The 27,131-nt window shown below is 52.1% G+C and overlaps 1 protein-coding gene across 1 annotated transcript in view; it reads right to left on the bottom strand.

Annotated features, from left to right (window-relative positions):
- Positions 1-2,180: 2,180 nt before the first annotated feature.
- ATRX (ATRX chromatin remodeler) overlaps positions 2,181-27,131 on the bottom strand; it is an 86,967-nt gene continuing 62,016 nt past the window's right edge. The window contains 9 exon segments of the mRNA XM_077479342.1: positions 2,181-7,185; positions 10,557-10,685; positions 10,782-10,877; positions 11,152-11,286; positions 12,667-12,816; positions 23,263-23,457; positions 23,823-24,000; positions 24,093-24,201; positions 26,907-27,052. Coding sequence (XP_077335468.1) covers positions 6,904-7,185; positions 10,557-10,685; positions 10,782-10,877; positions 11,152-11,286; positions 12,667-12,816; positions 23,263-23,457; positions 23,823-24,000; positions 24,093-24,201; positions 26,907-27,052 — 1,420 coding nt within the window. The 3' untranslated portion in view covers positions 2,181-6,903.

The following is a 27,131-nucleotide window of genomic DNA, read 5'->3' as shown; positions in this document are numbered from 1 at the left end:
GCCATTGCATCACATTCCACTTCTTTCCCTTAAAAAAACGTTTTGGTTGCTTTCGCAGTATGCTTCGGGTCATCGTCCATCTGCACTGTGAAGCGCCGTCCAATGAGTTCTGAAGCATTTTTCTGAATATGAGCCGATAATATTGTCCACAAAAACACTTCAGAATTCCTCCTGCAGCTTTTGTCAGCAGTCACATCATCAATAAATACAAGAGAAGCAGTTCCATTGGCAGCCATACATGCCCACGCCATGACACTACCACCACCATGCTTCACGGATGAGGTGGTATGCGTTGGATCATGAGCAGTTCCTTTCCTTCTCCATACTCTTCTCTTCCCATCACTCTGGTACAAGTTGATCTCGGTCTCCTCTGTCCAGAGGATGTTGTTCCAGAACTCTGAAGGCTTTTTTAGATCTCGTTTGGCAAACTCTAATCTGGCCTTCCTGTGTTTGAGGCTCAGCGATGGTTTACATCTTGTGGTGACCGCTCTGTATTCACTCTGGTGAAGTCGTCTCTTGATTGTTGGCTTTGACACACATACACACCTACCTCCCGGAGAGGGTTCTTGCTCTGGCCAACTGTTGTGAAGGGTGTTTTCTTCACCAGGGAAATAATTCTTTGGTCATCCACAACAGTTGTTTTCCGTGGTCTTCTGGTGTTGCTGAGCTCATCGGTGCGTTCTTTTTAAGGATGTTCCAAACAGTTGAGTTTTTTCAGCCTAATGATGGCTTCACCAATAGTGACGGCTCTTTGGATCTCATAGAGAGTTGACAGCAACAGATTCCAAATGCAAACAGCACACTAGAAATTAACTCTGGACCTTTTATCTGCTCCTTGTAAATGGGATAATGAGGGAATAACTCACACCTGGCCATGGAACAGCCAATTGTCCCATTACTTTTGGTCCCTTAAAAAGTGTGAGGCACATATACAAACTGTTGTAACTCCTACACCGTTCACCTGACTTGGATGTAAATACCCTCAAATTAAAGCTGAAAGTCTGCAGTTAAAGGACACCTTGTTTGTTTCATTTCAAATCCATTGTGGTGGTGTATAGAATGGTGTCCATGTCCCAATATTTATGGACCTGACTGTATATACCCTCACTGGCAACTTTATTAGGAACACCTGTTCAATTGATTGGCAACACAAACGGGATTACCAGTGTGACACGGCTTACATGGAGATCTCCATACACCGACGGGATTATTGGTGACACGGACCTTACATGGAGATCTCCATACACCGACAGGATTATTGGTGACACGGACCTTACATGATCTCCATACACCAACAGGATTATTGGTGGCACGGACCTTACACAGGGATCTCTATACACTGATGGGATTACCAGCGGGACACTGGCCTTTTCACGGAGATCTCCATACACTGACGGGATTACCAATGTGACACGGGCCTTACATGGGGATCTCTATACACTGATGGGATTACCAGTGGGACACAGGCCTTTTCATGGGGATCCCCATACACTAGCGGGATTACCAATGTGACATGGGGCTTTACACCGAGATCTCCATACACTGGCGGTATTATTGTGCAACACAGGGGATCCCCATTACACTGACAGGATTACCAATGTTACACAGGCCTTTTTACGGAGATCTCCATACACCGACGGGATTACCATTGTGATACGGGCCTTACACGGAGATCTCCATACACTGGCGGGATTACCAATGTGACACGGGGATCCCCATACACTAGCGGGATTACCAATGTGACATGGGGCTTTACACCGACATCTCCATACAGTGACGGGATTATCGGTGTGACACGGGGATCCCCATACACTGACAGGATTACCAATGTGACACGTGCCTTACATGGGGATCTCTATTACACTGACGGGATTACCAATGTGACACAGCCTTTTTATGGAGATCTCCATACACCGACGGGATTACCAATGTGACACGGCCTTACACGGAGATCTCCATTCAGTGACGGGATTACCAATGTGACACGGCCTTACATGGGGATCTCCATACACTGACGGGATTACTCTGGGTACAGTTCGATGAGGTTGGGCCACATTCAGCACCATTGGGTATTTGGGATCCCTGTGAAGTAAATGGAAATCCTGCGATTCATAGAACGGGCCGCCTCTGGATGTCATGTGATGTGAACGCGTGGCGTAGAGACACACAAAGACTGGAAATGGTTTTGGTCACTTTATTAAATGAGATATTAAATATATTTTTTTTAAAGTTCCAACTACTAAACAGCACTTTCAATGGTGAAAACACAAGAGTATAGTTCCAGGTCTGAATGCTCGCTCATTAAAAACACAATTTCAGTCCTTCGGTATATTACATTAAAAATAAAAAAAAAACCTTTGTCAGGAGAGAAGGATCGATCGTAACTTCTGAAGAAATCAAAGAGCAGATTTTCACAGCTGTATGATTTCAGCAGCCAAAGCTGGTTAGATGGACTGAAAGGACTATACAACTGAGACGTACATGTACAAGAAGATCACAAATACCAAGCCAAAAATGCTTTACATCCAAAGTAACAGCATCGAAATGTGAAGAAGTTAGCAGGCAAAACTGGAATACAAGCAACTTTGTCTGAACTGTGCTGGAAGCTGCTGCAGCTCGTTAACACATCTACAACATAAAAATGATCCTTCCAAGGTCGGGAAGTCTTTTCATCGGTTAAAGCTTGATGCTAGTCAATGCACAATGCCGCTAAGAAGCCTAATGATGGTCCATGTGAACTCCCGGGAATCCAGAGTCCTGTTAGTGAGAAGTCCCAGAAATCTTCTCCGTCAGACGCCATCTGGAGACTTCCAGTAAAAAAAAAAAAAAAAAAAGTCTATTCCTCAAAATGTAAATCAAGTCCACTATAGAGGATCTTCAATGACATGAATGGTTTATACAAGACGATCAGAGGAGTAGAAGAGCCGGCAAAACTGCACTGCTGTGATCTACAGATTACCGGAGTGTGTCACAGCCGGCATCGCAAAGTGCCATCCAATCGCGTGTCTCTCTGAAACTAGTACAGCGCTGCCACCCGAACGGGCTCAGGACTTCATCCCGGCACCATCCACCTCACAGGCCAACACAGGATGGCAGCTGAAACTAGCTTCAGAAAGGCACTTGGGGTGTCTGGCTAATCATGACAACCCCGCAGTCCTCCCCGAACAGGGCGGGCAACGACCCCCCAGTCCCTGCATATACTATAGATGGGACTTTAATAACTAAAAACAACTCCTCGGGGTTTGCTTTAAACTCTGAAATACATTGGGAGATCCTTGCATATAACTGGAAGTTGTACAGGGTAGATCCCGAGGGGCCACAGATGGGCCCTGGGCAGTAGGATCAACTCTTTATAAAGGTTTCATACCCAAGAAATGTAACAAGATCTAACGATTAAAACCCAAAACCTGTGACCTCAACACACTGAAATGTTTCCGTATTTTCCGGTTTACTTTATTTGCATATTCTGTATCATGCGAGACAATGAGGACCACAATATCCGCACTTCCCCATAGAACAGTCCATACGCAGCCTGAGTGTCTCCCTCCTGACACATTACACATGCAGCTGACATTATATGGACCATACAGGGCCAACTCTGCAGCATAGGGGGCGTTTGTGCCGATCTCCCATTACACACATCGGGGGTGTTACTCTCAGGCTGGATGTATATATGAAGAGTCAGCACATATTTGGAGATAAAAGAAGTATCAGCTCCTCATCATTCACATCAGTCCCAGGTGTCCTTGGACCCCTTTCACACTCTGCCGCTAGCGGGGTGTTTTTAATCACAAAGGGGATAAAAACTCCTGTGTTGTGGCGCTTCCGATTCACTGCAATGGGCAGGGGTGTTTACTGTATACAGAGCACTGTATACAGCGCTCCCAAACCGCCCCAAAGACGCTGCTTATAAGACCTTTTCTAACGTCCCGCAAGCGCACCGCCTGGGTGTGAAAACGATCATTGCAATGAATGGGAGGCACAATTTCTAGCGCTAAAATGCCTGAAAACCACCTCAGTGTGAAAGGGGTCTTCTAGTGACTGGAAAGGAAACCTGTGCCGAGACTCATAGGCTACCACCATGCTGATCCTCTGGCTTCAATAGTGGAGTCACTGACCCAGAAGTGTGTGGTCACCATACACCCAGAACTCCGGATGTCCTCACTTCCAGGTCACAGACTCCGTATTATTATGACCTTTGGTGGTACCAAAAGAATGGAACTGGAACCTCAGCAGGACAATGATGGAGGACACTGGTCTGTCTGGTTGGTGACTGGCCTTCTGATCTTCAGATACATTCACCCTGAGACAAGAATCTGCCGAGTCTCACTGGAGACACTAAACACGTGTGACCAGCGGTGGCGGCTGTCAGATCTGTAACAATCAATGGCCGCCATCGCTGGACACACCAACTGCTCATCTGAGCATGCAGAATAGAAGCCTCCAGCTGACCCTGAACTCAGCCAATGACCGTCCAAGGTTGGCATTTTGACCGCAGCAAATCATTTCTGGGGCCAGGAGCAGCGCTTGGCCTTCTTGAGCTTTGATTGCCGGGGTCCTCACATCACTACAGGACACCAATCAGGACAGGGTAGTGACATAAGGGCCAGTGGATCAGCACCCTGTGGTGGAAGTTTCTTCAGCAGCTGAAGGTCTTTAATAGAACTAAGATGGGCCTCTCATCACAACCCCCAGATATTATTCATCTCATCCTACAGGCTACTTTCTAAGTAGGTCATTTTCTTTGTGCGATATGCCTTCAGAACCACCAGACCAGCCAGGGAATCGGCATCCACTTCGGCACCTTAATCCATTTCTCAGAAGAGGTGAACCTCCTGGTCAGCAAAGTCTGGCAGAGCACCAACACCTGCATCATATAGACAGGTCATTGGTCTCAATCAGACTCTGGAAGGAGATGAGGATTCCCTCTGTGTAGATGATTTTATGTAGGACTAATGAATCGTGTCTGCAGGGAGGGAACACGGAGAGGTCCCTCCCGGGTGGCCAGGCGACGCGGAAAGGTCCCTCCCGGGTGGCCAGGCGACGCGGAAAGGTCCCTCCCGGGTGGCCAGGCGACGCGGAAAGGTCCCTCCCGGGTGGCCAGGCGACGCGGAAAGGTCCCTCCCGGGTGGCCAGGCGACGCGGAAAGGTCCCTCCCGGGTGGCCAGGCGACGCGGAAAGGTCCCTCCCGGGTGGCCAGGCGACGCGGAAAGGTCCCTCCCGGGTGGCCAGTCCCATTAGAGCCAAGGCAGAAAATGTGGTCCCCATGTTGACACCGACCAGAGAAATCTGCAAAGTTCTATCGGTAAATCTCTGAAAAGAATTTATTGTCATCTAGCAACAGCAGCAGAAGATTAACATTCACATAGCATTCTCTGCAGAGAACGAAGGTGGTCCTCGCTCAGAGATTGCTGCCTTCACCTTTCCTGGCGCTGCGTGCGCACACCTGCCAGTTGCCGTGTGGAATAAACTGTGCAAATTCAAATGAGCGTAAAATCAGAAACTTCCTGGCGCAGTACACGGGCGCACAAAACTACAACATAAAAATGTAAACTAAAATTTTCACTATGAAAAAAAAATAAAAATGAAAACTATATTTACAAAGGCACAGGGATGTGGGTACAATGGGTACAACTTTTCATGGTGGATGGCGGGATCACTACACCGGCTGCACTGAGCGGCGTGTTGTCCGCGTAGCTTTCCAGTCATCTGGGTGGGGTGGGGGGGGGGGGGTTACTATTCATACTGGACAACGTGCATGCTCCCTGATACAAGGCAGTCCCTGCAAATCTCCCAGCTCCGGTGATCACCTATCAGGATGGGGTGACTCTGGCCGCTCCCAGAATCCAGAATACAATCCACCCTAATCAGAGCATGCATTTCCTCTTGAGCTCTCACCAATCAGATCGCTCAAAACAACTCGGGAACCCCTCTTCAGCCACTGCAAACATCTAAATGGAGGACATCTACAGAAAACAAGTCCTGGGGAAAACCTAATGCAGGAAGGCCCACCAAATATGCAGTCCCCTCCCCCATGGTCTCAAAGAAAAACCGTATGGATAAAAGTCAGTAAACACTTCCCCAAGTGATCATCATCAACGCCGAGCCGACTTGGCCCCGGGAGCGCAGCAGAGAATGCCATTTCATGAGATTCATGATTCGCAGCATTCCCCGGAAGGACGACATCTGGAGAGTGGAAGTTTAGGGTACAAAGTACATTCACCGGCTTATCCCTACAGTTTTTCTTTCATACAGATATTGTAGGGGAGGGGAACCCGATATATTAGGCATATCTTGGTCTAGTTTAAATCTGCCCTTATTGCCCTCTCTTTCTGAAAGTTCCAGGTGCCTGACTGCCATGCCAACAATTTGGATTTAATACTTTGAGTCACCAACCTGGAACAAGAATAGAGAAGTACATCTGACCAACGTGCTACATGCTTGTCCCAGGACTGGGGCTAGAAAGGAGACGGAGCTAGGAACGTTTCCAGAAAGACATCTTCCATGACGGGAGCATTCAGGCTGCCGAATGCCCACCCATGGAAGCTCCCCTACTGGGCTGTGATCTGCAGAGCTGCATATACAGCGAATTGGCTACTGAAAGGTCAGATTGGTCTTGTATAAGTTCTTCTGCGTCAGTAAGGGAAGAGTTTAGACGTCAAGGTGGAGTGGGGCTTCCTCAGGTTGGAGAGCTGGTGGGGCTTCCTCAGGGAGAACTGGGGCTACTTCTGCAAACTGGGAAAACAGTTCCACGTGGCCCTTCTGATACAATCACACTGCAAAGCTTGGAGAGGGGACAGCATTTGAAGGGAATGAACCAGACATTCTTCTGTTGGTGCTTCTTGGATAAACAGACAGTACGGGGAAGATGAAGATTCTTCCATTAGGGTCCATGGAAAGGTCTTAGTGCAATCTCAGTTTTTTTTTCCCCTGGGAGGATCCAGGAGATTTCGCTCGGATAGGGGCTGGTGCTCTCTGCAGGTGGTGGCCCTGGAGATTTTGGTACAGTCCTTGCATGTCGATCTGCTGATAGTTACCCGGGTTCAGGATGAGGTTTGAAGACTTCTGCATGATCAGCCGACTCAATGCCGCTTGTTGCTGCAAAGCGATCTGCTGCTGTTGCTGCTGGTTGTACTGCTGCTGTAACCGTCGGCCCATCAATATTCGCTGTACACAGCTGATTAACTGCGGAGAGGAAAGACATGAGAAATTAGATCCTGGTATTACACCGCTGTCATACAGCACACACACTCTCCAGTGATAGATTGGGTTACATGGGCCATGTAGTCAGGGTAACTTAAATAACCAGTGATGATGGACCTTCGGCTTGTGCCGGTGGCATCAGTCTGAGATGCTTTGGAGATCACTTAGAATTCATACACAGGTACAGATTTTACATTTTAAATAGACCTGTACGAGATGCAAAATCTGTCTCATGCAAACAAAAGCCCATGGGCACCGGCCCCCGATGTATGTGTGGGTAAGGAAAAACATTTAGTCAATCTCTTTTACACGCACACTTCCTGACGTTTTGTCTCTGCATAGCTTACTGATTTACCAGAAATCCAGAGCCCCCCACTGCGAACGCCAGGCCCGCCCAACCTCCCGACTGCAAACGCCAGGCCCGCCCAACCTCCCGACTGCAAACGCCAGGCCCGCCCAACCTCCCGACTGCAAACGCCAGGCCCGCCCAACCTCCCGACTGCAAACGCCAGGCCCGCCCAACCTCCCGACTGCAAACGCCAGGCCCGCCCAACCTCCCGACTGCAAACGCCAGGCCCGCCCAACCTCCCGACTGCAAACGCCAGGCCCGCCCAACCTCCCGACTGCAAACGCCAGGCCCGCCCAACCTCCCGACTGCAAACGCCAGGCCCGCCCAACCTCCCGACTGCAAACGCCAGGCCCGCCCAACCTCCCGACTGCAAACGCCAGGCCCGCCCAACCTCCCGACTGCAAACGCCAGCCCGCCCAACCTCCCGACTGCAAACGCCAGCCCGCCCAACCTCACGACTGCAAACGCCAGCCCGCCCGCCCAACCTCCCGACTGCAAACGCCAGCCCGCCCAACCTCCCCGACTGCAAACGCCAGCCCGCCCAACCTCCCCGACTGCAAACGCCAGCCCGCCCAACCTCCCCGACTGCAAACGCCAGCCCGCCCAACCTCCCCGACTACAAAACGCCAGCCCGCCCAACCTCCCGACTGCAAACGCCAGCCCGCCCAACCTCCCGACTGCAAACGCCAGCCCGCCCAACCTCCCGACTGCAAACGCCAGCCCGCCCAACCTCCCGACTGCAAACGCCAGCCCGCCCAACCTCCCGACTGCAAACGCCAGCCCGCCCAACCTCCCGACTGCAAACGCCAGCCCGCCCAACCTCACGACTGCAAACGCCAGCCCGCCCAACCTCACGACTGCAAACGCCAGCCCGCCCAACCTCACGACTGCAAACGCCAGCCCGCCCAACCTCACGACTGCAAACGCCAGCCCGCCCAACCTCACGACTGCAAACGCCAGCCCGCCCAACCTCCCGACTGCAAACGTCAGCCCGCCCAACCTCCCGACTGCAAACGTCAGCCCGCCCAACCTCACGACTGCAAACGCCAGCCCGCCCAACCTCACGACTGCAAACGCCAGCCCGCCCAACCTCCCGACTACAAACGCCAGCCCGCCCAACCTCACGACTGCAAACGCCAGCCCGCCCAACCTCACGACTGCAAACGCCAGCCCGCCCAACCTCCCGACTACAAACGCCAGCCCGCCCAACCTCCCGACTGCAAACGCCAGCCCGCCCAACCTCTTGACTGCAAACGTCAGCCCGCCCAACCTCCCCTGGTGGACTACAGAACACCTCCCACTTATCTTATAGAGGTGCGGGGGTCAGCACACATATGGCAGAGCTGTGACCTATCACACATACTGCTGGATTTTTACCATAAAATGTCTTGAAGTTATAACTGGTGCGGTTTAAATATCATTCAAGTTCCTGCATTTTCCAAATGAGAAGAACCCGAAGACACGTTCCAACGTCATATTACTGCAAAGCTGGCCAACCATTTGTGCACTAAAAGTAGCAGCATGCCTGCGAATGGCGGGACAGAAGTGAATGGGTGAAGGTTGGTATGCAGGTCACTAAAGGAAAGAAGGTGGGTGTGTTCATCTCAGATGACGGCCAGGAGAGAGGAATACTTTCTGCTCTGTAATCGATTAGTAAGGGACACTCGCCCAGATGGGAAAGCCATTAAACTGATCACCATCACTAATGGGCTGGTATCCAGCCAGCCATTCCTGGGAGTGCCGCGCCTGTTCTACAGGTCACACTGAAAACACGACTCCCATCAGTCATAGTACACAGCCAGGAGAGGGTGACACCACACAGGAAGGGGAAATGTGAAAACACGGCAAAGGTGGGGAAGAGGCTAGGAATGCTGATGGGCAGCCAGAACATTCCTGAGTAATGCGGGCACCAAATAACTTGGATCCCAGTGACTGGGAGGATTCTGTGTGGGGTGAATGTAAATAACCGAGCAGGAATCACATGAACAATCCCAAGAGATTTCATGGGAAGGATAATGGATTGCTTTGGTATGGGCTCAACCGATCACATAGGAATGGTCTGCAAAAAAGAACTGGGCCGCCGACACCAACGGGAACTATACAGTGGGTAGCAATGGGAACTATACAGTGGATAGCAATAAGAACTATACAGTGGATAGCAATGGGAACTATACAGTGGATAGCAATGGGAACTATACAGTGGATAGCAATGGGAACTATACAGTGGATAGCAATGGGAACTATACAGTGGATATGGATAGCAATGGGAACTATACAGTGGATAGCAATGGGAACTATACAGTGGATAGCAATGGGAACTATACAGTGGATAGCAATGGGAACTATACAGTGGATAGCAATGGGAACTATACAGTGGATAGCAATGGGAACTATACAGTGGATAGCAATGGGAACTATACAGTGGATAGCAATGGGAACTATACAGTGGATAGCAATGGGAACTATACAGTGGATAGCAATGGGAACTATACAGTGGATACGGATAATTATATGTTGATATGAATGACAGCTCTTCTAAACAGGAAAACTCTACCCAAATGCAGCCCAGTGCTAAACGGGCAAAGCTCCAGCCAAGAGCCAGGCCATGATAAAACAGGCACAGTTCTGGTCAAATGATGGGCCATTCTATCCCTCAGTACAATGGGGTTTTAATAACATAAATTCAAACTTTAGCCTGTGCACGTCTATATACACACGTGACACGTCCTGACCAGTGGTGAACAGAAGAGGCACCCATAGAGTCACACGTCTGACCCAGAGGCTGCAAACCACAAGTCATGCAACAGGAAGGGAAGAGATCTGAGGCTTGCAATCTACAACTCCCTTCCTTGGACGCCCTTGATGAACATGTATAAACCAATCACGGGGTGGATTTGGACAGGCTGCACCAATCTGCCCCACAAAGGAAGGAAGTCATTTCTGAACAGAAGAGAGATAAAGATGCTCTCTAGTCACAGTTTTGATATTCAGGTGAAATCATTACCATCTGCTGCTTGGCCAGGACATCGTTGTAAACGGCCTCACGTCTCTTGATCTCCAGCTCCTGGCTTGATTGCCTGCTTAGAGCCAGCGACTGAGCCTGGGATTCCGTCAACGTAGGATTTTCCTTCCGCTGGAAGCAGAAATTATGGGATGTTCAGCGGACACACTATATACATATATATATTGTACTAGGACATAAAGAGCCGACATGAAGACCATCACTTACCACTCCAGCAATAATGTCCTCCAGAGGTTGGATCCTGGCAGATGCAATGCTGTTTGTAGCTTCCACCACCTTCTCTCGTCCTTGGTTAATGAGATCCTGTGAGGATGACAGAAATGGTAACTGAACGTGCCAGAAGACATTACAGTCTGGGAGGGGGGTGGAGGACTACTCTAGCTCCAGCCTGGTATACATTGAGCTCAGAGTGCACACTATCTTCTCCTCTATCGGGTCCTGTCTGTATACAGCCTCATATTACACACAAACTGCAAACTTTCAGCAATATTCCAACTGCAGCTTTCACCTCCTTGTAGGATTTGCTGCGACTGAAGCCCCGCCGGCGGTATGGAGCCATTTGGATCCTATTACTTACTTCTAGTTGCTGATTGTTCAGAGAAGACAACGCTCCCAGGTTTAGGGGCATGTAAGGAGACTGAGCAGAGCCGAAATTGATTTGTCCATAATTAATCCCAGGTACGGCTCCGACGTTGAGGCGATTGGTCAGCCCCTTCAAAAGAAAGGAGAGAGAAATGAGAAGCTTCCTTTCATCATGTCACAGAATGAACAGAGACGAGCGGACCGAGGAGTCATGTGACCAGAACCCGCAGACCCAAAGATCCAATCAACTCTCTCCACACAATCAATTATCCTAACACTTAAACACCATCTATAGGCAGGTTAGATATCAAATACAGACCCCACTAAAAACCCATCCGACTACAGACATCACCCTTACTACATCCAGCCCCCCCTCCAACTACAGACACCCCTCTTACTCCACCAAGCCCCCCCCACCACAGACACCACCCTTACTACATCCAGCCCCCCCAACTACAGACACCCCCCTGACTAGACACCCCCTTTACTCCACCCAGCCCCCCCACCCACAGACACTACCCTTACTCCATCCAGCCCCCCCTCCAACTACAGACACCCCTCTTACTCCACCAAGCCCCCCCCCCACCACAGACACCACCCTTACTACATCCAGCCCCCCCAACTACAGACACCCCCCTGACTAGACACCCCCTTTACTCCACCCAGCCCCCCCACCCACAGACATTACCCTTACTCCATCCAGCCCCCCCTCCAACTACAGACACCCCCCTTACTCCAAGCCCCCCCACCACAGACATCACCCTTACCCCACCCAGACCCCCTGCACCCAACTACACCACCCTTGCTCCTTCCAGCCCCCCCCCCACTCCAGACACCACTCTTACTCCATCCAGGCCCCCCTCAACTACAGACACCCCCCCCCCTACTCCATCCAGCACCCCCCCAAACTACAGACACCACCCTTATTCCATCCAGCCCCCCCCCCCCCCCCCCAACTACAGACACCACCTTTACTTAACCCAGCCCCCCACACCCAACTAGTCACCCCCCACTTCCCCACCTCTAATACACCTAACTACACATCCCCCCTATCCCAAATACAGACACCACCCAACAACCCCCCTTCCCCCCATCCTGTCCTCACACAACTAGAAACCATCCCCTTCCCTTCTCCACCCAACTGCATGGAGGAGAAGTCTGCAGGCAAAAGGTCACAGACCCTCCCTGCAAAACTACTGGGGGGCCCCCACCTGAGGAAAACCAGCCACCCAATACCCAGCCAGCAGTGACCTTCTCCTTTCTAATAATAATAATGCCACTCAGACTGCCAGCCATCAGGAGTTCACGATCAAATTCCCAGTGGATGGATCTGGGGCTGCAACAAAGCCCGGGCACACATTACAGGGAGCTTAGATGGGTAATCGGGGTGCAATCACAGGAGAAATGAGGTTTGTTAGTCATCTCAGACACGTCTGCCTTCATTTATAGAACCCAAGTCATGTCAGGACATTCGCCTTCCCTGGTTACAATCCACATGACTGACACCAACCTTCTTCTCAGCTTCATATTCATCCCACGCTGCCTTCCTCTCCTCCTCCGTCAAGGCCTCCTCCTCTTTGTGGTCCAGCAGAGAGTCGTGTTCATGGTAGGTGACGATCTGCTCCTTACAGATCTGCAGCAGCTCAGCAAATACAGTATCCTGGGAATGAAGCAGAGGGATGGTCACATACCTGGGAACCTACCGTACTTCTAGTATACAATAATCAGCTTACAATATAGACTGCAATGCAATGTATGGGGACAATCCTGCAACAAACCGTTTCCTTCAAGTAAAGCGATTTCACTGATAGCAACTGAAATCATATTTCACCGCCATCTGTATGGAGAACAAATACAAACGCTGCACCCCCCACAAACGAGCAATCACCAACGCTGCGCCCCCCACAAACGAGCAATCACCAACGCTGCGCCCCCCACAAACGAGCAATCACCAACGCTGCGCCCCCCACAACGAGCAATCACCAACGCTGCGCCCCCCACAAACGAGCAATCACCAACGCTGCGCCCCCCACAACGAGCAATCACCAACGCCAACGTGGAGCAGACCTGGGCCCCGGACACAGCGGCGGGGGTGGGGGGCAGACCTGGGCCCCGGACACAGCGGCGGGGGTGGGGGGGGGGAGCAGACCTGGGCCCCGGACACAGCGGCGGGGGTGGGGGGGGAGCAGACCTGGGCCCCGGACACAGCGGCGGGGGTGGGGGGGGGGAGCAGACCTGGGCCCCGGACACAGCGGCGGGGGTGGGGGGGGGGGGAGCAGACCTGGGCCCCGGACACAGCGGCGGGGGTGGGGGGGGAGCAGACCTGGGCCCCGGACACAGCGGCGGGGGTGGGGGGGGAGCAGACCTGGGCCCCGGACACAGCGGCGGGGGTGGGGGGGGAGCAGACCTGGGCCCCGGACACAGCGGCGGGGGTGGGGGGGGGGAGCAGACCTGGGCCCCGGACACAGCGGCGGGGGTGGGAGCAGACCTGGGCCCCGGACACAGCGGCGGGGGTGGGGGGGGGAGCAGACCTGGGCCCCGGACACAGCGGCGGGGGTGGGGGGGGGGAGCAGACCTGGGCCCCGGACACAGCGGCGGGGGTGGGGGGGGGGAGCAGACCTGGGCCCCGGACACAGCGGCGGGGGTGGGGGGGGGAGCAGACCTGGGATCCGGACACAGCGGCGGGGGTGGGAGCAGACCTGGGCCCCGGACACAGCGGGGGGGCGATTCAGACCTGGGCCCGGACACGGCGGGGGAGGGGTGGGGGATGCAGACCTATAATGCAGAGCAGAATCTTGAGGAAAGGAACGTCTTAAGGCAGTGACAAGTGTTGTCGGTTGGAGGACATTAAATATTCTACAGAAGCCGGAGCAGCTTCCTGTCCAGGAAAACCATATCGCACAGCTTAGGGAGAAGGACTCCGTCAGCCTGTGATCTGCAATACGCAGCACCGTCTTGGCGGAACAGCAAGAGTAAGCTAATATTTCAAAGCCGAGTTTTATGATATTTCTGGGATTGGTGATGAGCTGCCAACTTTCAGTTACAGATATAACCTGCCAACAGTGGGGAGGGGAGCCCAGCGGAGCACCCCTATTAGTTTAACCCTCTGTGTGCACATAGAAACCACCAGTATATCCCACATTATGAGGGGCAATGACACCTCGACCCAGAAGACCTGAGAAGGATGAGGGGCAATGACAGCTCGATCCAGAAGACCCGAGAAGGATGAGGGGCAATGACACCTCAACCCAGAAGACCCGAGAAGGATGAGGGGCAATGACACCTCAACCCAGAAGACCCGAGAAGGATGAGGGGCAATGACACCTCGATCCAGAAGACCTGAGAAGGATGAGGGGCAATGACACCTCGATCCAGAAGACCCGAGAAGGATGAGGGGCAATGACACCTCGATCCAGAAGACCCGAGAAGGATGAGGGGCAATGACACCTCGATCCAGAAGACCTGAGAAGGATGAGGGGCAATGACACCTCGATCCAGAAGACCTGAGAAGGATGAGGGGCAATGACACCTCGATCCAGAAGACCTGAGAAGGATGAGGGGCAATGACACCTCGATCCAGAAGACCTGAGAAGGATGAGGGGCAATGACACCTCGATCCAGAAGACCTGAGAAGGATGAGGGGCAATGACACCTCGATCCAGAAGACCTGAGAAGGATGAGGGGCAATGACACCTCGATAGAGAAGACCTGAGAAGGATGAGGGGCAATGACACCTCGATAGAGAAGACCTGAGAAGGATGAGGGGCAATGACACCTCGATCCAGAAGACCTGAGAAGGATGAGGGGCAATGACACCTCGATAGAGAAGACCTGAGAAGGATGAGGGGCAATGACACCTCGATAGAAAAGACCTGAGAAGGATGAGGGGCAATGACACCTCGATCCAGAAGACCTGAGAAGGATGAGGGGCAATGACACCTCGATCCAGAAGACCTGAGAAGGATGAGGGGCAATGACACCTCGATCCAGAAGACCTGAGAAGGATGAGGGGCAATGACACCTCGATCCAGAAGACCTGAGAAGGATGAGGGGCAATGACACCTCGATAGAGAAGACCTGAGAAGGATGAGGGGCAATGACACCTCGATCCAGAAGACCTGAGAAGGATGAGGGGCAATGACACCTCGATCCAGAAGACCTGAGAAGGATGAGGGGCAATGACACCTCGATAGAGAAGACCTGAGAAGGATGAGGGGCAATGACACCTCGATAGAGAAGACCTGAGAAGGATGAGGGGCAATGACACCTCGATCCAGAAGACCTGAGAAGGATGAGGGGCAATGACACCTCGATAGAGAAGACCTGAGAAGGATGAGGGGCAATGACAGCTCAATCCAATCAACACTGAAGTTGTGGAAAAGGAGAAAAGTGGGCACTGTCAGTCTTTGGTGATTTAGCAGTCTGTACCTTAGACTTCTTCTGTTGGGGTACATAGGTTCTTCAGTCTGAAGAGACATTGGCCCTCGTGGACCAGTGTCCCAGGCGCTGAGGCAATGCTGGAAGCTCTGGAGCCGGAAAGCCTTTAGCGGGACGGATTCTGGAAAGTGCCAGGGTGTAACCCTGAAGGACATTCTTAGTTCTAAAAGCCTCACATGGAACAAACTGAAATGAAGCGGATGGCGTGAAGAATCAATGAAACCCTGGGGCAATGCAGCCAGCTACAATCAGATTGTTTTAGATTTGGTCTGTCACACCAACAAAACGTTTAGTAAGGAGGCCTACACAAATTGTGCGTTCCCAATCCGGAGTGGCTGGATCTAACAACAAAACCAGCCTCTATATAGAAAGGTACTATTGAGTAAAACTACTAAGATCTGTAATTCAGTGCAGAGAAACGGGAGCTCAGAGGACAGAGCGGGGAAATCACAGCCAGCAGAGCTGGCATAGGAAGCCGTGTGCGGTGTAATTATCTGTCATTAAGTGATGGAATGAACCTTCCGGGCACGCTCAGTGCACCATCTTCATTAATGGAAAATTGCAGGAGAGGTTACATGGTAAACACGCTGATCTGCTTACATTGCGCCAGGCCAGCATGGTGCCGGATCCGCTTCTCCCATAATACTACAAGCCGGATCCTGTACGGCACGTCGTGCCAGGAAGACGAGCTGATTGTATCTGGTACGAGGCAGCATGTCAGGATACTGTGTGTACACACATTATATATATATATATATATATATATATATATATATATATATATATATATATATATATATATATATATATATATACATACACACACACACACACACTCACCAGACACTTTATTAGGTACACCAATTGGTTGGTAACACAAATGGCTAATCAGCCAATCACACGGCAGCAACTGAATGCATTTAGGCCTCTAGACATGGTGAAGACAACTTGTTGCATCAGAATGGGGAAGCAAGGGGATCTGGGTGACTTTGAACGTGGCAGACGGGCTGGTCTGAGTATTTCTGGGATTTTCACACACAACCATCTCTCGGGATTACAGAGAATGGTGGGAAGAGAGAAAATATCCAGTGAGTGGCGGTTGTGTGGAGGAAAATGCCTTGTTGAGGTCAGAGGAGAATGGGCAGAATATCAAAATACCATCCCTGAACTCATAACACATCCAACCTTGAAGCAGATGGGCTACAGCAGCAGAAGACCCCACCAGGCACCACTCCTGTCAGCTAAGAACAGGAAACTGAGGCTACAATTGGCACAGGATCACCAAAACCGAACAATAGAAGATTGGAAAAACGTTTCCTGGTCTGATGAGTCTGGATTTCAGCTCCGACATTCAGATGGCGAGGTCAGAATTTGGCGCATGGATCCATCCTGCCTTGCATCACCGGTTCAGGCTGGTGGTGGGGGTGTAATGGTGTGGGGGATGGGGGTATCACCGGTTAAGGCTGGTGGTGGGGGGTGTAATGGTGCGGGGGATGGGGCATCACCAGTTCAGGCTGGTGGTGGGGGTGTAATGGTGTGGGGGATGGGGCATCACCGGTTCAGGCTGGTGGTGGGGGTGTAATGGTGTGGGGGATGGGGATATCACCGGTTCAGGCTGGTGGTGGGGGTGTAATGGTGTGGGGGATGGGATATCACCGGTTCAGGCTGGTGGTGGGGGTGTAATGGTGTGGGGGATGGGGTATCCCCGGTTCAGGCTGGTGTTGGTGGTGTAATGGTGTGGGGGATGGGGTATCACCGGTTCAGGCTGGTGGTGGGGGTGTAATGGTGCGGGGGATGGGGCATCACCAGTTCAGGCTGGTGGTGGGGGTGTAATGGTGTGGGGGATGGGGCATCACCGGTTCAGGCTGGTGGTGGGGGGTGTAATGGTGCGGGGGATGGGGTATCCTCGGTTCAGGCTGGTGGTGGGGGTGTAATGGTGTGGGGGATGGGATATCACCGGTTCAGGCTGGTGGTGGGGGTGTAATGGTGTGGGGGGATGGGGTATCACCGGTTCAGGCTGGTGGTGGAGGTGTAATGGTGTGGGGGATGGGATATCACCGGTTCAGGCTGGTGGTGAGGGTGTAATGGTGCGGGGGATGGGGTATCACCGGTTCAGGCTGGTGGTGGGGGTGTAATGGTGCGGGGGATGGGGTATCACCGGTTCAGGCTGGTGGTGGGGGGTGTAATCGTGTGGGGGATGCACCATGTCACAAAGCTCCAATCATCTCCCCACTGGACAATGAGGTCACTGAACTACAATAGCCTCCACACTCATCACATCTCATCCAATAGAACACCTTTGGGATGGGGGTCCAACCTGCTAGTAGCAAGGGGGACCTCAAAGTGGCACCTGTGTCACACTGCACAGGAGAGCACAGTTCTCCCAGGTGTGGTGGTTTAGGTCTCATCTTCTGCCCATACATGTAATGATGGGATTGGACGATATAATCTTTCAGAAAATCTCTGCAATAAACAGAATACAATTATTTTCTATGGAGAGATGGTGGTGAGAACCTTTTCTATGTGTAGAGGAGGAATTTATTGCAAGGTGAATGAAGTGGCACTCCCATCAAACGATTCATGTGAATGGTAAAAGGTGTCATATATATATATATATATACACACACACACACACACACACACACACACACACACACACACAGAGAGAGAGAACGGAGATAACGGACTGGTTCCATTCTCCTCCCCTCACCACAAAGCTCGGCCTCCATACTATTGATGGGACTGACAAGCAGTGTCCAGGAATCCCATATGGACGGATGTAGACTTCCTATACAATCTATTGTATGTATTACGAGTCACACGAGGGGTCCCAGCCTCGGCTCACAAGACTTTCATACAATTTTAAGCTGCCCCAAGAAGATGTGATTTTCTTTCCTACAACCAGGGATTGAAGATCACATGCTGGTTGCACGCAAGTGGAATGATGGATCAGCCTAACCTTCCATGGCTGGAGTCCCCGCTGACATTTGAACGGTCTATGGCCGCCGGCCGTACTGCGCTCCAGTGATTACAAACCCCATTGGGCATAGAGGAAAGTAACCGGCACTTTCCTGACAAATAAGGACCCAGCTGGGCTCTTTGTTACTTGGATGGTCTCAGACTTGAAGGTCCCGTCTCCATCAAAGTGTCCACAATGACACCACGGGGTCATCCCCAACATGGCAACGCCTCACCCTGACATAGAGAAGATTCTAGAATAGAAGTCACATGACTGGAAATGTCAGAAGATTGTGCCTGGAGCTCTTCCTAGAGATGGAAATAACGGAATCCAGGTGGGCAACGCAAGATAAAAGTCATCAAAGGGACGGCTGGAGAGACAAAGTGTCACAAGAGAGCAGAATGGAGATCAAAGAGGTCATCAGCCGACAAATCTCCATTCCTCTCCCTGAACTCCGGGGTGATAAATCCATTGGTCACGTGTCTTCTTCGAGACCAGTCACCCTGCACAAGGAGACACAGCAGAGCTGTGGGAGTGAGCCATTAGTCTCTGCCCCTCCTATGGTGGGTGGAGCCTAATGAACCCCTCCCTTACCATTGTTCTCTTCCCTTGTGACTGGTCTTGTCTCCGCCCACCCCTGTATTATGCAGGTAGCCTGTAGGTCTCCCCACCACTGTTCTCTCTCCCTTTGTGCAGGGTGACTGGTCTCATCTCTGCCCCCTCCTGTAGTCTTCTGTAGTGGGTGGAGCTTGCGGGGTCTCCCCAACACTGTTCTCTCTCTCCCCTTGTGCATGGTGACTGATCTTGTCTCCATCCCCTCCTGTAGTATTCTGTAGTGGGTGGAGCCTGCAGGTCTCCCCGCCATTGTCCTCTCTCCCCTTGTGCATGGTGACTGGTCTTGTCTCCGCCTGCTCCTGTAGTATTCTGTAGTGGGTGGAGCCTGCAGGTCTCCCCATCACTGTTCTCTCCCCCCTTGTGGATGGTGACTGGTCTTGTCTCCGCCCATTCCTGTAATATTCTGTAGTGGGTGGAGCCTGCAGGTCTCCCCACCATTGTCCTCTCTCCCTTGTGCATGGTGACTGGTCTTGTCTCCATCCCCTTCTGTAGTGGGTGGAGCCTGCAGGTCTCCCCACCACTGTTCTCTCCCCCCTTGTGCATGGTGACTGGTCTTGTCTCCATCCCCTTCTGTAGTATTCTGTAGTGGGTGGAGCCTGCAGGGCTCCCCATCACTGTTCTCTCCCCCCTTGTGCATGGTGACTGGTCTTGTCTCCGCCTGCTCCTGTAGTATTCTGTAGTGGGTGGAGCCTGCAGGTCTCCCCATCACTGTTCTCTCCCCCCTTGTGGATGGTGACTGGTCTTGTCTCCGCCCGCTCCTGTAGTATTCTGTAGTGGGTGGAGCCTGCTGGGTCCCTCCCTCAGTTCCAGTCACTGTACGGGTGATGTCCCCGATACTGTTACAAGGTAATATCTGAGTTTGTAACACACGTCTATCTTTAGAAGTGTCACCCAGAGTTCAGCTTTAATGTATTTTCCCCCCATTGTTTACACTTTGGATGGGGAGGGAAAGGGTTCGGAAAGCAAAATTGTAGGCCTTGCGGTAACCGACCATTCGACAAAACACTCTGGCCAATCTCCTACACTGGTCTAAGGCTCTGCCAATAGCGAGCTCAGCTCTGGGCTCATGCAGCGTTCACCCAATGAGCTCCAGTGATTTGGCCTGAACCAGGATAAAGGTGGCTCCTCATACACGTCTCCAGGATCTGGGCACCAATGGAGGAATCTCTGCAGACAGGGTGGAGGGCAGAACACAGGAATCCCAGACGCTGCTCTAAGGCCAGAACACAATCTCACATCGATCGTCTGATAGCGAGGAGAAGAAAAATATCTGATGAAGTGTCATAGCGAAGACCATGGCTGGAAAAAGCTACGCCATTGACATTTCAGGGATTTTCTTACTAATGGAAAAGCTTTCAGAGCCAAGTTTCCACCTTCTACAACCTGTATGATAGCAACCGAGCAATCCTACGGCATAGAACGCCGACCCTACCAACGAGCACCCTCCCAATCATACGTCTCCGAGAACTGTTCCCAAGCAGATGAGAATGAGATCCTGATATTGTGTACATGGGGGGGGCGGTGTTTCAGGGCCCTTTCCAGGATTTACATGACAAACACAAATGTTTTCTGACTGTTCTTCATGGCCACCCCCCCCCTCCCCTAGAATAGAGTCAATGGGCCCGCCCCCTGGACACATACAAGGCCAGGATTGGAAGGCTTGCAATGGGATTTTCAGGACGGTATTCTAAAAAGATCCAGAAAACTAAAAAACGCCAACTCTGCACACGCCAACCAATTCATATTGGTGAAGATCACTCCGACCCTCATTACCTTGTACAGATACAGAGGAGCTTCACCTTTCTGTAATTTAAAGCTAAGGGTGGCTATACATGATGGCAGGTGTGCCTGAAAACAAATCAGCACCAAGACATCTGTCTGCCCTTAAATCCTCCGAAAGTTTTTATACAAGCGACTGAGACATCTAAACCTTTCATCCCAAGAGAAGGGAAGGCTTTTCCATCAAGTCTGTCCAAACCGCAAGCCAGCGATCAGTTTATTTTGACATGAGAGGAGTCCCCACTCTTAAAATCACAGGATTCCTGCATCCCCCTGACTTGTGTTCGGACCGAACGAAAAAAAACAAAACAAGACCATAGTGGTCCCTAAACATCCAAGGTGTGAGGTCATTGGTGGTCCATACCTAGACCACAGGGGTCCCTTAACATACAATATGTGAGGTCACCGGTGGCCCGTACCTAGACTATAACTGTCCCTAAAAATAAAAGGAGCAAGGTCATTGGTGGTCCGTACCTGTTCCTAAATGTTTGACAAGCCACAAGGGCATTCTTCGTGGTCTCTGTACCAAGACCATAGTTGTCCCTAAACCTTTAGTAAGCCACAAGTTTGTCACTGGTGGTCTCAGTACCGAGTCCATAGCTGTCCCTAGTCCTCTGAGAAGCTGCAAGGTCATTATTGGTGGTCTCTGTACTTAGACCATAACTGTCCCTAGTCTTCTGAGAAGCTGCAAGGTCATTGTTGGTGGTCTCGGTACAGAGTCCATAGCTGTCCTTAGTCCTCCGAGAAGCTGCAAGGTCATTATTGGTGGTCTCTGTACTTAGACCATAGCTGTCCCTAATCTTCTGAGAAGCTGCAAGGTCATTATTGGTGGTCTCTGTACTTAGACCATAACTGTCCCTAGTCTTCTGAGAAGCTGCAAGGTCATTATTGGTGGTCTCTGTACTTAGACCATAACTGTCCCTAATCTTCTGAGAAGCTGCAAGGTCATTATTGGTGGTCTCGGTACCTAGACCATGTCAGTCATATCTGCAGAGGGAGCAAAGCTTTCCAACAACTTTACCAAAGAAAAAAACATAACACCCCCCATTGTTTACTTGGTTAAACCTTATCCTAGTGGGGTAAATCTGATCTGCAAGGTAAGACATGCCATCAATCTCCCCTGAAAAGGGACGTGTTTCTACTTTGAAGGAAAGCCTATTATTCTGCTGTGCAAGTCATCTAATATTCGAGTCAAGCTTCAGTTCACAGCGAGTTCCTTGGCATTCTTTGTCTGTGGGAAAGATCGAGGCTGGATAAGTGTGCTAGAAGGAAGGGGGGGAGGGAGGGGTAATAGAGAGGGTAGCAAGTTACCTTTCAAAGAACTTCACAAGTGAAAAGGAAAGAATTACTCTTGGATTCGGCTCACAGACGTCTCGCACTCCTTCTACAGTAGGCGGTTTTTTTCGGCAGGTTTTCAGATTCCTCGTTTTTACTGGACACACATGAAAGCCGGCGATATTTATTTTCGTGTAGAAGTCCCTAAAAGTCACGTTTGAAGGAGACCTGCTCATGCTGTTCCAATAAAAGTAACCAGAACTATGCCAGCACCAGTCTGGAGTACATTCCCCATCAGAGCCGGGGTGAGAGGGCTCAGAGGGTCACACTGCCCAACCCAGCACTCCGCCAGTGTGCCAGCAATACAATGACATCAGAGCCGCGGTGAGAGGGCTTCGAGGGTCACACTGCCCATCCCAGCAATACAATGACATCAGAGCCGCGGTGAGAGGGCTCCGAGGGTCACACTGCCCATCCCAGCACTCTGCCGATGTGCCAGCAATACAATGACATCAGAGCTGGGGTGAGAGGGCTACGAGGGTCAAACTGCCCAATCCTAGCACTCCGCTGGTATGACAGCAATATGACGACATTAGAGCTGGGGTGAGAGGGCTCCGAGGGTCACACTGCCAATAGCACTGCCCTGATAGCCGGGCACTTCCCGCACCTAGATGCTCGTGTTCATAGCTGTATATGTGCAGCTGTCTCACAGGATTTGGTGATGTTCTTGGTGGAGGGGAAGCTGTACCTGAGGATCTGTAGTGCAAGTATCTCCATGCTTCATCCAATCTGAGGATCTCTGCTTCCTCCACCTCTATCATGACCCCACCAGGCATCACGGGGAGCAGCTGTGACATGAAGCAGCAAAGCTCTGCCTCTACCAAGATGGCCGCCTCCACATAAGGACATTAAGCTACAAAATGAGGTAGGGATAATCCATGGCAGGAAGGAAGAGATCTGCCTCTGTCTGGGAGAGATGTAGAGGAGAAGGGAGCACTATACCGACTGATCATTGTATATCATACACCCCCACCCCCTTACCTTTGGCAGTTTGGGGGTCTCTCTCTTTTTCTTCTTTTCAGGATTGGTGTCATCCAGCAGATCCGGCTCAAATGAGTAAAGTTCTGTGAGCTCGTTCATGGTGAAGTGACGCTCGATCTGCTGCTGGTCAACCACCCGAAATGATAAGGATTGCTTGGTGACTTGCCGATCATAGATCTTCTCTTCCATCGTTCCCTAAATGGAAAAACTGTCGGTTCAATATCCTTCTATGAAACATTCACTTACCACAAGGAGTAATACTGGTACATGGAGGGGGAGGGGTCTGTGTGTGATGTACATGGAGAGGTGGAGGGGGTCTGTGTGTAACCTATATGGAGGGGGAAGGGGTCTGTGTGTGATCTACATGGAAGAGAGGAGGGGTCTGTGTGTGATCTATATAGAGAGGGGGAGGGGTCTGTGCTGTGTGTGATCTACATGGAAGAGAGGAGGGGTCTGTGTGTGATCTACATAGAGAGGGGGAGGGGTCTGTGATCTACATGGAGAGGGGGGAGGGGTCTGTGCTGTGTGTGATCTACATGGAGGGGGAAGGTCTTACGAACCTGTGCCAGGAATCGGTACACGAAGACCGCCTTGGTCTGGCCGAATCGGTAGACGCGGAAGATACTCTGTACATCATAGGATGGATTCCAGGAAGCGTCGAAGATGATCACACGATTGGCCGCCACCAGATTGATGCCAAGGGATCCGGCCTTTGTAGAGATGAGAAAGAGACGACCCCTGGAAGGAGGAGAGAACACGGCATGACATTTCTAGAGAAGGTTGGAGGAAAAGGGGCGGAGCTCTAGTGAATATGAAATACAACGCCATACCTCGGGTTGGCAATATCATTGAACTCCTCGGCCCACTTCTTCCGGGTCTGAGCGGTGGTGGAACCGTCTAGTCGGTAATAATCGATATTCCTGAACCACTTCCCTTCACCTGGCAAAGATTAAATGACTTCTATTAGAGAAAGTCCGTTCCGGAGATGTCCCACCGCTCCTCCAGACAGAACCCGGCTCACCGCAGATCACTGCTTCCTTCTACAATCCCCGTGTGTGTATATATACACCCCGACACCATCCCCGTATATACCCAGGACACTGACAGGGAGGTCAGCCTCAGCCACGCACACGCGCGCAAGGACAGGGAGGTCAGCCGCACACGCGCGCAAGGACAGGGAGGTCAGCCGCACACGCGCGCAAGGACAGGGAGGTCAGCCGCACACGCGCGCAAGGACAGGGAGGTCAGCCGCACACGCGCGCAAGGACAGGGAGGTCAGCCGCACACGCGCGCAAGGACAGGGAGGTCAGCCGCACACGCGCGCAAGGACAGGGAGGTCAGCCGCACACGCGCGCAAGGACAGGGAGGTCAGCCGCACACGCGCGCAAGGACAGGGAGGTCAGCCGCACACGCGCGCAAGGACAGGGAGGTCAGCCGCACACGCGCGCAAGGACAGGGAGGTCAGCCGCACACGCGCGCAAGGACAGGGAGGTCAGCCGCACACGCGCGCAAGGACAGGGAGGTCAGCCGCACACGCGCGCAAGGACAGGGAGGTCAGCCGCACACGCGCGCAAGGACAGGGAGGTCAGCCGCACACGCGCGCAAGGACAGGGAGGTCAGCCGCACACGCGCGCAAGGACAGGGAGGTCAGCCGCACACGCGCGCAAGGACAGGGAGGTCAGCCGCACACGCGCACAAGGACAGGGAGGTCAGCCGCACACGCGCACAAGGACAGGGAGGTCAGCCGCACACGCGCACAAGGACAGGGAGGTCAGCCGCACACGCGCACAAGGACAGGGAGGTCAGCCGCACACGCGCACAAGGACAGGGAGGTCAGCCGCACACGCGCACAAGGACAGGGAGGTCAGCCGCACACGCGCACAAGGACAGGGAGGTCAGCCGCACACGCGCACAAGGACAGGGAGGTCAGCCGCACACGCGCACAAGGACAGGGAGGTCAGCCGCACACGCGCACAAGGACAGGGAGGTCAGCCGCACACGCGCACAAGGACAGGGAGGTCAGCCGCACACGCGCACAAGGACAGGGAGGTCAGCCGCACACGCGCACAAGGACAGGGAGGTCAGCCGCACACGCGCACAAGGACAGGGAGGTCAGCCGCACACACGCACAAGGACAGGGAGGTCAGCCGCACACACGCACAAGGACAGGGAGGTCAGCCTCACGCACAAGGACAGGGAGGTCAGCCTCACGCACAAGGACAGGGAGGTCAGCCTCACGCACAAGGACAGGGAGGTCAGATTCAGCCTCACACACAAGGACAGGGAGGTCAGATTCAGCCTCACACACAAGGACAGGGAGGTCAGATTCAGCCTCACACACAAGGACAGGGAGGTCAGATTCAGCCTCACACACAAGGACAGGGAGGTCAGATTCAGCCTCACACACAAGGACAGGGAGGTCAGATTCAGCCTCACACACAAGGACAGGGAGGTCAGATTCAGCCTCACACACAAGGACAGGGAGGTCAGATTCAGCCTCACACACAAGGACAGGGAGGTCAGATTCAGCCTCACGCACAAGGACAGGGAGGTCAGCCTCACGCACAAGGACAGGGAGGTCAGATTCAGCCTCACACACAAGGACAGGCAGTGACTGCTTGGAATGCGGGTGCCAGTTCTGGGGAGACCCTTTAGAAGATATGCTTCCAATTAGGTGGAGATACCGTTTCCTCCCACAATCTGCGCTCTCTAATAAATGGAACTGCCTTCCAGGTCTAATTATTTTTTGCACTCAAATGTAGAACAGCTGCTTGAGCTTAATTAGACTAATAATTAGGGCCCCTCTGTGCCAGATGTGGGACACAATGAACGTTCGGCTCGGAGCTCATTACAGGCCATGGCCTCTTGTTTTCAGACATTTTTGGGGTCTCTGATCTGTGTCTTGTCATCACCCGGACGGAGATTACCAGCCTACGGTTTGAATCCTGTCCAAGTCTCAGATTTAAAGGGCAATAACGCAGACAATGCAGTCTCGGAGCCCCGGTGTGCGATCAACCCCCCATTGCCCTTTGTTTTACCATTATGCCAAGAGGGGCATCCAATAAGCCTGCCAGAAACCACCAACCCCCAACTTGGCAGATCAACCCATCTTGTGCAGGTTCTGGGACACCCCAACCTTTAGGAGTTCATCCCAGCAATGGGTGGTCTTCATGTTCAAAACCCACACATGCGCGGTGCGCTCTGCCCCAGACTGTAGCAGCAGAGGAAGAAACAAGCCAGCTGTAGACCAATGACATCAGCCTTCACAAAGCTTTATTGCACCAGGGCAAGATTACAAGGGTCACTCCTCTATGGACAATATAGAGGGTCCCCCTATAACAGTGATGGCGAACCTTGGCCCCCCTCAGATGTTTTGGAACTACATTTCCCATGATGTTCATCCATTCTGCAGTGTAGTTGAGCATCATGGGAAAAGTAGTTCCAAAACATCTGGGGTGCCAAGGTTTGCCATCACCGCCCTAAAACATCCTCTGCTCCTCAGGGAAGGCTCCAGATTTGGTTCCCGGTTGTCAGGTAAATGGCTGAAGTCGCGGCACGATCCCAGTAGAGCGCACCCCCCCTCCCTCCCTCGGAGCAGTTGACTTTTACAGATGAATGTGCCCCCGGTAATCCTCTCTATGCACCTTTATAAATAATGGGTCTGGGTTCAGCGGGTTCCTCCTTTCCTTCTTCTGCGCCTTCTTTTCCTTCCTCAATTTTATCCATGCTCGCCATCTCCAGAAAATCTTCAATCAGGTCCAACGATATGAGAGACTGGCTGAAAACTAACCTACAGGAAGACATCAATGTTAGTACATAGCAGGTCTGTGAATGGGAAGTCACTATTAGGGAAGAACGTTCCAATGCCA

This window comes from Lithobates pipiens, unplaced genomic scaffold, assembly GCF_037356315.1.
Source record: "Lithobates pipiens isolate NorthernLeopardFrog02 unplaced genomic scaffold, aLitPip1_a1.2 Scaffold_158, whole genome shotgun sequence".
NCBI lineage: Eukaryota > Metazoa > Chordata > Amphibia > Anura > Ranidae > Lithobates > Lithobates pipiens.
This window is presented reverse-complemented; position numbering and strand designations above follow the sequence as displayed.